General features: G+C 32.1%; 1 protein-coding gene across 5 annotated transcripts in view; it reads right to left on the bottom strand.

Moving 5' to 3' along the window:
• Positions 1-13,397, bottom strand: part of LOC133200278 (anoctamin-4-like) — a 40,252-nt gene that overhangs the window by 10,648 nt on the left and 16,207 nt on the right. For 4 of the 5 annotated variants that reach the window (XM_061336093.1, XM_061336096.1, XM_061336094.1 and 1 more), the window contains 14 exons: positions 11,280-11,450; positions 10,809-10,907; positions 10,364-10,506; positions 8,295-8,324; positions 5,377-5,507; positions 5,041-5,096; positions 4,525-4,581; positions 4,172-4,236; positions 3,188-3,322; positions 2,356-2,522; positions 1,938-2,020; positions 1,097-1,159; positions 934-1,008; positions 505-669 (listed from right to left, as the gene is read on the bottom strand). In XM_061336093.1, the coding sequence (XP_061192077.1) occupies positions 505-669; positions 934-1,008; positions 1,097-1,159; positions 1,938-2,020; positions 2,356-2,522; positions 3,188-3,322; positions 4,172-4,236; positions 4,525-4,581; positions 5,041-5,096; positions 5,377-5,507; positions 8,295-8,324; positions 10,364-10,506; positions 10,809-10,907; positions 11,280-11,450 (1,440 nt within the window). The remainder of the gene's footprint in view (positions 1-504; positions 670-933; positions 1,009-1,096; positions 1,160-1,937; positions 2,021-2,355; positions 2,523-3,187; positions 3,323-4,171; positions 4,237-4,524; positions 4,582-5,040; positions 5,097-5,376; positions 5,508-8,294; positions 8,325-10,363; positions 10,507-10,808; positions 10,908-11,279; positions 11,451-13,397) is intronic. The other variant, XM_061336095.1, reaches the window with a different exon arrangement.

Here is a 13,397-nt window from a genome sequence, read left to right as displayed (position 1 = left end):
ATATTGTATATAGATATAACTTACAAAGTTAAGTATGATGATGATGACCAAGTTGATACAGGATGTGATATATTGTACATAGATATAACTTACAAAGTTAAGTATGATGATGATGACTAAGTTGATACAGGCTGTGATATATTGTATATAGATATAACTTACAAAGTTAAGTATGATGATGATGACCAATTTGATACAGGCCGTGATATATTGTACATAGTTATAACTTACAAAGTTAAGTATGATGATGATGACCAAGTTGATACAGGCCGTGATATATTGTACATAGTTATAACTTACAAAGTTAAGTATGATGATGATGACCAAGTTGATACAGGCTGTGATATACTGTATATAGTTATAACTTACAAAGTTAAGTATGATGATGATGACCAGGTTGATACAGGATGTGGTATACTGTATATAGTTATAACTTACAAAGTTAAGTATGATGATGACCAGGTTGATACAGGCTGTGATATATTGTATATAGTTATAACTTACAAAGTTAAGTATGATGATGATGACCAAGTTGATACAGGCTGCTGTGATGGAGGAGATAAAGCTGGCACGAGTTTTAATGATGTTCTCCTCATTACCATATAGAATGGCCGACATCACAATACGGTAGAGAATGACCGAAAACACTGCGGCCAAGACTAACGCCAGCTGTTCAATAACAAAGCAAACAAATATAGAATGAAATAATAGTCAAAATATTAACACAAAAATCTGGAACATTTTAGCAAACACTTCTTTAATACTGCACATGGCCATTATTTTTTTCTAACTGCATTTCTCCATGTGAAATTTCATGTCTGATATCTGATATCATTTTTTAAATTTAAAAACTGGGTTTGCAGAATCTCATTCCCACTAAAAATCATTCTTGATAACATTATAAATTATTAAGCATATGATTTCATTACTTACAAAGAACAACAGGACACTGAAACTGGTGAAATATCTAAAACACTTGCTCCAGGACGGAACAAAAGGCTCTTCTCTCTACAAATAAAAACAAACAAAACCTGAACAAAAAAGTATACTTTCAGTTTCATTTGTAAACTGTCCTTTCATTTTAATTTTTACGTACATTTGTGACAGGGTTTGTTCTTCTACGAGTCACACTAGCCTCATATTCTGGTCGAACCGTCTCCTACAGCAAAGAAATGAAAATCATAAGTACTATATACATGTAGCTCATTTAATCACTGATATTTTTTTTTTTTTTTTACTAAATGCACATCTCATTCCATCAACATCTAGGTTCATCACAGACAAAATTATTTTTTTTTTGTTTTTTCAAAAGCCTAGAATAATTTTGTTTAAGCCAGTTATGTTTATTTTTATTGGCCATACTACAGCTGCAACAAATGGATAAAAAAGCAGCTGTGGGCATGCTTTTTCTCCTAGTGAATAAAAACATTATTTAAAGTAAAACACATTTATAACAAAGTGCCAGGGACAGACGATTTTGCTTTGTTATAAGCTTAATTCATTATATCCATTAAGTTAACAAAATATTTTAAAGTCTTGGGGAATGAAAATCACTTCACTGTAAGCGTCAATTCATTTAAAGTGTGTTCGCTATAAGTGTGTTTTATTGTACATGGGCACTTGTTTGCTATAAGCATGTTTTACTGTACATAGGCAAGCACAAATTGTTTATTGTGACTACACATCAAAGCCACTTGTAATCTCTCTGAATCAAAACTATCTTCTCTCTTTTTATATGTACATACAGTAACACTTTATAAGCAAATTGGATATAAGGAATTCATTGTTCTACTGAACTAGTATCTTTCTCCAAATGTCAAAATACTTTCTTATATGGATATAAAGAAATTTGGTTCGAAAGAGCTAAAAATTCATGTCCCAGGTACTTCCTTCAAAAATATACCTGTACATACATGTACTGCAAAATTAAGAGTTACCTCCCCCTCTTCAAAGTCTGCCACATCCCACTCGTACTCGATCTCAGCTTGTTTCCTCTTCCAGAATTCATGGAAAAAAGAGGCTGTATGGAGAAGAATAACACAGCAGATAAATAATACTTATCAGGGATTTCATAAATTCTTAAAGTAATTGGATGTTAAAAACTCGAGTTACTGTTTATAAACATGGTACTTTTACATTCACTATAAAGATTACAGTCAAGGCTTAGTAATCCAGACACAAACAAACTGGACACTTTACATTGTGGATGAATTTTGTGGGAAAGAGAATTCATATTTATATCTATCAGTTAAAAAAGATGCGTGTAATTAATCCAGACACTTCCTTAATCCATAAAACTTGCTGAGGAACACAAGTGTCCAGATTAACAAGGTTCAACTGTATATAATGCCTTACCCCAGAGAGCCATAAAGATAGCAAATGCCACAGTAGCAGAGTTGTCAAACAAGTAGGTGGCCTTGGAGTAATTACAGCTGTCAGAGAGATGCCAGTATGTACAGCGCTTGTCACACATGGGACACATCGTGTAGTTCCCAATGGTTGGGTCATCACAAATCTCAGAACTGTAATGGAGGAAATCACCTCTCATGCAGATAAATTGTTTTAGAATATCATGCCAATGAAAATAAAGCAAGAACATAATAACTGACACTGTGTGTATAGAATTTAAAATACACAAAAAAAAAATATATAAATGGTAAAGTAAATACAGTAAAACTTGTCTAATCCGAACACCAGTGGTTGCAAAGAAATTGGCCAGATTAGGCCACATTCAGGAATAGACAACATTTAAAACTATTGAAGTTACTGCAAGGGACTTAAAGTTTACAAAGTAGACAAGATTTTGGATTACACAACATCTGGATTAGACAAGTTTCACTGTAATTCTTTCACACAATGGAAAGTTCTCTCACAAAATACAGTCAAACCTTTTTATCTCTAACTTGAGATATCCAAGAATCTGAGATAACTAGGGTAAATAACACAGAGAAAAAGTGGTTCTAAGTCTGCCAACTCTCTTTGACACATCCCTCAGATATATTGGAGATAATGAAATTGAACTTCATTGGTTTTGATAACCCAAACATGGAGACAATAGAGGTAAATAACAAAGGTATATTTTACTGGAAATCCTCAATAGCATTTGTGATGCAATCTTTAATATAGGGCTTACTTTTTTAAAAAAAAAAAAATGACTAACTACACATGGCTCAGTAGACAAACCAACCTTGGAATATCCCTCATTAATGTAGCCAGTCCATAGATGAAGACTATGAATCCAACAAAGGCAGCAGGTATTAACATGGTGGTATAAAAACCCAGCCAAGTAAAGTAAATTCCTATTTTCTCTCCAAAGTAGTTCCTGCATGAAAAAGAGAAGCTTTAATTTCCTTTCAAAAACAGGAGGTAGGTTTTGGTTAACTAGTGCTTAACTGATCTGTACATTGACTGTATAGTGTAACTGAATTTCCAACTTCTTAACCACACTACAAAAACTAGTGCTTTAAATATCCATTTATGAAATGTTATATGACTGAAACAGGAGTGGAGAAAATGTATGTGCATGAATGATTCTGTAGATGTCCATTGCAATCATTGGCATTACCAGACATTTAGGGCATTTTCATTAGCAGTTTGGACTCTCAGGTGTTCCTAACAAAGAGGTGACATAAGCCTAACCTAATTATCACAGATGTAAAATTTACGCATTATATTAAACTTTTGGACATTTACCTAATGTTTTCATTGCTAATGCTTGCTCTGGTTCACTGGATGAAGGAACATCTTAAGCTTAAGTTAAAATCACTCATTGTGTTGAAATGATATATGTAGAAGTCAAAGATTAAACAATAATAAACATTGTATTCAACATTGTATCACCAAGCTTCTTTTACCTGCAACTCACTATTATCTGACAGACGATTGAAATCCTCAGGTGTGTTTCATGATACCAAGGATAGGTTGAATTTAATTAACTGTGTGACATTTGGATTTAATAGAAGAGAATATATGCATGTTACATGTATCATCTACCAATAGTCCAAATTATCATATTCTACTACCTTTTGAATCAATGGAAAGTATGGTAACCCTTTGTGAATTTTCAAAGAATGTTGTAGCTAAGTAGTTTCACTTGATTTAGATAAGTCCTAAATACTTTGAATTTCATTTCCCAGGTGGCATCAGAATAGCAAAATATTTGTAAGTTTACCTGACTTGGTCTAGTGGCTGATATTTGTACCAACGGCCTGGTCTAGCCCATAGCTCATACAGCAGCTGTGAACAAAAATTACCAGTAAATAGTTACATTGTTTTTTCAACAATCAAAGTCTTACAGATGTACATATGTGTATCAGACAACAAAATGAAATTTCACAAATAAAAAGATAGAATTTCTTTTCAGACTATGTAAATGAAACCCTTATTGGAGTAAACATCGTGTTTTTACTAAAACAATTTTTTTTGCTCTGAACTTCAAAATAAAAAAGAGATACAGTTAATGGCAATGCTGTCAAACTCTACCACACTACAGATGAGCCTTACAGCCACACAACATTATCTTACATGTCTATCATTGTCTTTGCCAACAGTTAGCAGTGAGTGTTCACTGTGGTACCGTCCCTGTCAAATTTAACAAAAAAAGATGTCAATTCAAAACACTGATAAACTAATACACATTTTCAAAGCTGTCATATGTTTGAATGAATGAAGTCCTTTTATAAAAGCATATTTTTGAAAATAATGTATACAGGGTTATATTCACCCAGTGTTATTTTCATCCCTTTTACAAACAATTTCGCTGTTTTAAATTTGCCCAGAGTTTTGTTAAAGAGTTCATCCTATCTTTCTCAAATAGCCCCCAATTCTAAATTCACCCACTTGCGACAAGGACAAAAGGGATGAAAATTGGGGGTGGGGGGGGGGGGGCAAATATTTCCAAGCATTTAAACAGTACATTTTTCCATGAATTATTGCAGAATCTTTTTTTTAATACTAATAATTTTTTTCCCACAAAAGTCCCTAATAGTTGAAACTCTTAATAAGATTTTTTCAGATTTTACAACAGAGCTAAGAACTTACATCATGTAGTGGGTAGGCAGCAGTGTATGTCTGATTGTCTGTAAGCTTCCTGATTCCTGTTTAAGACAACATACTAATAATCACTGTATCTATTTTAAAAAAAAAAAACTCTGTTTCAACTCATTTTTCTACCATGCAAATCTTTCATCAGGACAAACATTCAATACATGTATTTCCAAATTTATTTTAGGTAGTAAATAATTAGAATGCAAAACTCAATAAAGTACATGTATTACACATATTACACAAAATAAAACTCCTTGTGATGTTATTTTTAACTTGATTCCTACATTTATGAAATATAATGCTATATAGAGGTCTTAAGTGAGTACTTACCAAATTTCTTCTTTATCTTGTCTTCTTCATCATCATCACTATCTGTAAAGTGTGTTCGGGAAAGAATCTCATAACAGATCTTGCTCCTCTGAGCGTTTGTGAAGAAGGTGTCTTTGTCTTTTATGACAAACCTGCAGTACAATTTTCAAGAAAATCAATGACAAAAATCAATTATTAACTCTTTAAAAGATTACAACAAACAAATACCAGTACTCATCTGTCATTTACTTCTTTATTAATCTCTTGTTTTAATAATGATAAACATTCATTTGCAGGAATAAACTTGTGAACAACATGTGTAAATATACCAATGTTCACTTCTCACCAAATTTCCCATAAGACAAGACTGTGAAACCTCACTCAATTAACATTATATCAATACTAAAAAAATATACTTTGTATATGGGATAACATACAATCATGTATTATGCAAATTAAAGGACATACTAAATGAAAGATTTCAACAATACATGGATGTAGTGATTTTCGTGATCATAATGTTAAAGTAGTTTGACCTGTAATTGTACTTGCAGGGTGAATCCTTGAATCATGCACAATAATCAGTTTCCTGTACAACAAAATCTACTGGATTAAATGTTACAAACTTTTTGGGTTATCCTTCTACAAATAAAGTATTTCAGATATATTGCTATATTCACTCTCAAAGGTCAATGCAAGGCAAACTAAACCATTCTAAATTTAGTATCACCAGTGCACAATTTCTTTCTCTGTCTCTGGAAAACTTAGGAGACCAAATTATATGCTATTGAATTTTACACTATAATATAACGGTACAATAGAACTTTAAATCAAAGACCTATTCCATATGAGAGACTTTACAATGAACTTCAGACAGAGTATTCATACATGCTGTAAAGTTATAATACATGTAGTAAAAGTTCTCACTTTTAGTACTTTCATCTAAATAAATATGCAAACTTATAAACAATTATATCATCATCAACTACCGGTATTAACCATGCATGTTTCAGAGGTATGATACAATATCAAGGTAAAATGTGAAAGAAATATTACACTTTCACTTTTCATACTTATATCTCCAATATATTTTAATTAAACTAATTTTCATTAATAAAAGTAATTCCACTGCATAAAGTTTGCTAAATTCTGTCACTTTAAATAAGTTGATATTGTATAAAGGGAAAATTCCGATAATCCTTTTGTGATTTCAAATTCAAAACTAATACAACAATATATTTATTTAAGGGAGGGGGTAATATTAGTACGGAGAGAGAATTTATCCTCTCTGGTGTTTAGAAATGCAAACCCTTAGCTATAGGAGTGGAAAGAAAACACCTTCATTTAGATCAGAGTTGAGATACATGTATAACATTCAAGTGCTATATGGATACTTTTCCAGGGCAACCAACTGCAGTTGGACAGAGTTTCTTAAAAGTGCATTTACAAGATTTGATAGAAAATTCTACATATTAGAAATACAGTATTTATATATGTATTGAATATCATTAAAACCATGTCAAATTCCAGATAATATAATGGTAAAGAATTTACTTCAACTTAGTACCATTATAGATATATTAAACAAGTTACAATAGATTCATACATAATTATCATTAACTTGGGACATAATGAAGGGTATCATGCACCATATGCATACAGAGTGTTCTAACATTCATCGTCTTGTTATCATTGATTATCAAGGGGATATACATACTGTCCTCTGGAATTAGAGAGAAATAAAAAAAAATTTATTAATAGCAATAACAATTGATATCAAATATGTTATCAACAGCCTTCATCAGAAAATGAATACAGTCATGTAAATATCCAACAATTGAAAGTGAAAAAGAAAGAGTTGATCGATGGAAAATATATCTTTATCCCCAATGACAAAGATCACAGGCACAATTACTGCAGGCATTTGCTACAATCCTTATGAGTAAGTTTATGAAAACCATATCAATATACCTCAACTGTTTAATCTGCAGGTTAATAAACATATAAATAACTAAGATACAATAACGTCTCCTTTACACTCATACAATACTAAATAAATGTAAGGTTTAATGTGGAAAAAGAAAACAGTTTATTACACATTTGGTCAGTTTACTCAAAAAAAATTCTGACTACGAAAACTTTTTTTCTTGAACTAGGTATTTGTATATACATATGAGATAACTCTCATCAAGATTTATGACTCTCATTTTCTTAATGATTTGTCAAGTTAAAATGTCAAGTTTCAAACTTTTCAAATTTTGCACTGCAAAGTAAACTGAAATAATTTTATCTATTTTTTTTTTTTTTTCATACACATCTAAGTAAGTATACATTATAATTCAGATTTATTTTTTTTATTTTTTATTTATTTATTTATTTATTTATTTTTGGAGAATCATTATGATCATTAATAAAGCAATAATGTTATATGAATGAACAGAAGGCAGCTGAACATTTTACAATAAAAAATGAATGAAGAAATATTAGAAAGAGTTACAGCCCTTGGCACATTTTCTTAGTTCATTAACCTAACCATATTTCTTATTACAGTACTGTATATCTGCTGGGAAGCATTTTTTCCAAAAATATATTTTTACTTAGCATGGTGTTAAATTATTAAAAGATTTTGCAAAACCTATTTAATCACAAAAGGATGGATTTACATATACCTTAATCCCAAAGTCATCATTTTATTTATTCATTGTGAATAATTATGATGAGTGTACATGGAAAATTTTATCATTTGAAGAAATATGATACCTATACAGTATATAATATTTAAATTTAAATTCATCATATATGTATTGACAGAAAAAATAAAAGTTCAAAACTTATGGTAGACTGAAAAGCATATCCAAGATGATATTGCAGAAAATGATGCATTACAGATCATATGAATATTTTTTTCATGATAACAATGTAAATACTCCAATACTCACTCATTACCATCCCACTCCACACCAATATATCTAATCACATACAGTTTATATAAAATTGTGAAATAATGGGAAAAACAAGAGGCCCATGGGCCACATCGCTCACCTGAGCACATTGGCTTGAATTTTAAACTACCTGATGATGGTTCCATGTCAATATAACAAATGGCTTTGTCGTACTTGAGAAGATTTTTAAAAAATTTTCCCATATACTCCTTTGTAAAAATTTGATCCCCCATTGTGGCTCCTCCCTATCCCAGGGGTCATCATTTGAACAAACTTGAATCTACACTACCTGAAGATGCTTCCATATCAATATGACTAAACATAACTTTTCTGTTCTTGAGAAGAAATATTTTTTCTATATGTTCTTATGTAAACTTTCCATCCCCGATTGGGCCCCATCCTACCCCTGGGGGTCACCATTTGAACAAAATTGAATCTACACTACCTGAGGATGCTTCCATATCAAAATGACTAATCATGGTTTGCAGTTCTTCAGAAGAAGATATTTTCCTTTATATTTTAATGTAAAACTTTGATCCTCCATTGTGGCCCCGCCCTACCCCCGGAGATCATGGTTTGAACAAACTTGAATCTACACTACTTGAGGATGCTTCCATATAAATATGACTCATCATGGCTTTGCTGCTCTTGAGAAGAAGATTTTTAAAGATTTTTCCTATATATTTCTATGTAAAACTTTGATCCTCACTTGTGGCCCCGCCCTACCCCCGGGGATCATGGTTTGAACAAACTTGAATCTACACTACCTGAGGATGCTTCCATATAAATATGATTCATCATGGCTTTGCTGTTCTTGAGAAGAAGATTTTTTAAGATTTTTCCTATATATTTCTATGTAAAACTTTGATCCTCCATTGTGGCCCCGCCCTACCCCCGGGGGTCATGGTTTGAACAAACTTGAATCTGCACTACCTGAGGATGCTTCCATATAAATATGACTCATCATGGCTTTGCTGTTCTTGAGAAGAAGATTTTTAAAGATTTTTCCTATATATTTCTATGTAAAACTTTGATCCTCCATTGTGGCCCCGCCCTACCCCCGGGGGTCATGGTTTGAATAAACTTGAATCTGCACTACTTGAGGATGCTTCCATATAAATATGACTCATCATGGCTTTGCTGTTCTTGAGAAGAAGATTTTTAAAGATTTTTCCTATATATTTCTATGTAAAACTTTGATCCTCCATTGTAGCCCCGCCCTACCCCCGGGGGTCATGGTTTGAACAAACTTGAATCTACACTACTTGAGGATGCTTCCATATAAATATGACTCATCATGGCTTTGCTGTTCTTGAGAAGAAGATTTTTAAAGATTTTTCCTATATATTTCTATGTAAAACTTTGATCCTCCATTGTGGCCCCGCCCTACCCCTGGGGATCATGGTTTGAACAAACTTGAATCTACACTACCTAAGGATGCTTCCACATGAGTTTCATCTTTCTTGGCCCTATGGTTCTTGAGAAGAAGATTTTTAAATGATGCCATTATTTTTTCACTAATTCCTAATTATCTCCCCTTGGAAGAGGGCATGGCCCTTCATTTGAACAAACTTGAATCCCCTTTACCCAAGGATACTTTGTGGCAAGTTTGGTTGAAATTGGCCCAGTGGTTCTTGAGAAGAAGTCGAAAATGTGAAAAGTTTACAGACAGACGGACAGACAGACGGACAGCTAGACGGACGCCGGACAAAATGTGATCAGAAAAGCTCACTTGAGCTTTCAGCTCAGGTGAGCTAAAAAGAGCCCCCCTTTCCTCCAGATACATTTTACATGTTTTACTCTGAAAAGTTGTTATCCTTTTTACTTAAAACATAGCATTTCTTTTCAAATAAATTAAAATACAAGTATATTCAAATTTTTGTTTGCTTTCTTGTGTATTGGGAAATCTAATGTTTTTTGGCAGCATAATGCCATTATAATTAAGACTGGAAGATTGAAAAAAAAATAGATTACTTATCTCTTCCACTAAGGCATTTCTTTTTGCTAAGATTTCCATCCCATTTTAAATACAAACAGTTGAAAAAAGGTTATAAACTTTTTCTTACGTATCCATGCGGGCTCTGTTGAAAGGTGCCGTGAAGTAGTTGGGCTCTTCTGGTAGCAGGTCAGGATCTAGGTCAAAAGGTGACGGAAACTTACTCCAGCAAACTTCAAAGCAGCTCTCTAGCTGAGTCTCCATGTCATTCTCCTGTCAAAAGAGGTAAAAAAAAGTATGAAAATGCAATACATACCTTTAATACACATTTTTAAAACTTTTCTTAGTTTTTTAGCTTAGAGTTGAATCCATATTCCATCTTTCCTGACATCATATTATACTATATATAATACTTTAAACAGTTACTCCACATTTAATTAATGGAGAGTATATTTTTCAAAAATCATTAAATGCAACATCTAGATTTTTTTCACACCTGTAGTACATGCATCATGTTTATTAAACATCAAGTTTATTAAATCATAACTTTTTTTTATTATAATTTTGATACATACCGCCAGAGGCATTTTGATGTTTAGGAGTTCAGCATATCTGGCCAGCGTCTCCCAGGGCGTGTGGACTTTAACAAAGCAGGTTTTACCATTCTTTGAGGACTGAAATATTGATTTAAAGATTGATTTTCAATATAAAATAAAATGATATGAGAGAAACTATTTTTTTTTTTTCAAAAATTTGCTATAAAACATAGGAAACTTTGTAATCAGGGGAAAGAAAATATTCATCAACATGGATCTTTGGGAGAATGTTCAAGACAAATTAATATGCATACAACAGAAATCATTAATTAACTAGCTGCAATAATGTAGCCCTCTCCGGTTTTTTTTCTCTCCCAAAAACATCAGCTAAAAAAAAATTGGAGAGGGCTACATTATTGCAGCTACAAGCATATCTAAACATTTGAAAGGTTCTTTCCTCCCTTCCTAGATTCACCCCCCTGAAAACAATGAATTAGCTTAGATCCACACCTCTTTTCCCTCATACTCGAGTTCTAAGCCCTCCTCTATCAGATTCTTTTCAAACGTCTCCCGCCTCTGTTTCTTCTTTGGGTCCTCGGTATCCCCAGGCTCATAGGCTAGAACGAAATCAATCTTCCTTTTCCCGTCTTTGAAAAACAAGGTGGCTTTCTCGTTTATTATCTGCCAAAAAAAAAAATATTTACTCGTTGATTGGCAGTTAAAAATTTCTTTTTCAAATAGATCAAATGATTTCATTTTTCTTCTTTTAATGAAAGAAGATGCACTAGCTATCAAAAATGTTGTTTTTAAAATCATAGACTATAAGCCATATCACTTGATTTATAATCACAGAATCATGTTATAGTTTATCAAATGAGTAGGAGTTAAACAAACGAGTAATTTATCTCTTGACATATCAAAAGTGCTAGAAGAATTTAAACCTTTCCAATGATAGCATGCTTAGAACTCTCTATATTTTCATTATTTTTCTCTAAACACCAAACATACATGTACTACATGTACAGCCTTATAGAGTACATGTAAATTATTTGATTGTTATGGTTAACCATTTATGATATAGATGCACCAAAAAAAGTACAATATTGATTTATATGAACTTTATGAAAATAATATTGTTATATATATTGATCATATTACATGTACATAATATACAGTGATTTTAACAAGAAATCTACATATAGCTTACATACTTTTTATATTAATTAAACAAATAATTATATCATCACCTCACGGTTTTATTAGCATGCACATATCTAATTTTCATGCACCTTTTTTAACATACACAGGGTTGTCCCTAGGAATTGAAATAGGAGGGGACATTAAAAATGTAGAAGGCATCTGGGGTTTCCACCTTAACAGGGGGGTTAAAGGGGAATACCAGAATACCGTTGGATAACGTCATTATAGGCAGGGAAATTCCCCGGCCCCTGAGTCTTAGGGACAACCCTACATATAGATAGTTAAATGATATTATGAAACCTAATGTTATGATAAACATGACAAATTTAAAAGACATTGTCTCACTGACGAACTTTAAGCGGAAATAAAAAAAATTCTATGGTTTTCTATACATGATAAAAAAGAATGCATTATTTTTTCCTTCATAGCAAAGAGCATCAAAAATCACAAGAGATGTTCATACAAATTTTCATAACAATATGCCTACCTAGAATTTATCTAGACAGTTTGCATGTATTCCCCATGTGATATTTGACCCAGCTCAATATAGCAAAATATGACAATTCAAAACTTAATTGAACAAAGAATTCATTTAAAACTTTCAACAAAAATATCAAAAGCGATTAAAGCGCAAATTCTTAATAAAATTATACCAAACAAAATGCAAAGAAGCTCTTGAAAAAAATGTACTCATAAAACATCTCCCTGACAATGAATGCAGAAAAAACTTTATCTGTATAGTGGAAAAGAAATTATTGATAGAGGCAGAAAAATACTGTGCACATTGTTCTCCAATAAAAATAACTGCAAAAATGCCTGCATGAATATATTTGAAATCTGAAAATGCATGAGTATAGAAATTTAACCAAAAATCAATATGTTTAATTTTAAATCTTTGTATACAATCAATGGATGAAGTTTTGAAAAGAACATCATTATTCATAAATTGTTATGGTTTTGTTTTGGGTTTTGTTTGTTTTTAGTAATCACTGTGACAGTCATATAATACATTACATCATCTCACACTTCAGTGTTACATTTTACACTTAAGAGATTCAATAGGGTTTGAAAGAAACAAATCAACATGGTCAAGAAAAAAAAAAAAAAATTTTTGCTTGCAAAATGGGCCAACCAAACAGAGTGCACTCCCCTTATTTTACACCAGATCCACCTAATTAACTTAATTTTTAAACAAACCACCATGTTGATCAAAAAATTTTGAAATGTACAGAAGAAATTTGAAGTCATTCTTTTATTTGTAGCACATTTTTTTTGGGGGGGGGGGGGGGGGGATTTAGACAGAGAAGAGAAAAATTAAAATAGGAAGTATCAAAATAAACAAGACTTTTGCCTACTCTCTGGCGCTCCTTTTTGATTTCATACTGATCCGTCGAGTGATATCCGTCCACCAAACGAATCTCATCCGAA

This window comes from Saccostrea echinata, unplaced genomic scaffold (assembly GCF_033153115.1).
Source record: "Saccostrea echinata isolate AGI-Se365-2 ecotype Australia unplaced genomic scaffold, CSIRO_AGI_Sech_v1 ptg000038l, whole genome shotgun sequence".
In the NCBI taxonomy this organism is placed as follows: Eukaryota; Metazoa; Mollusca; class Bivalvia; order Ostreida; family Ostreidae; genus Saccostrea; species Saccostrea echinata.
Note: the sequence above shows the minus strand (reverse complement) of the source record. Positions and strands in the feature narration are given on the sequence as shown.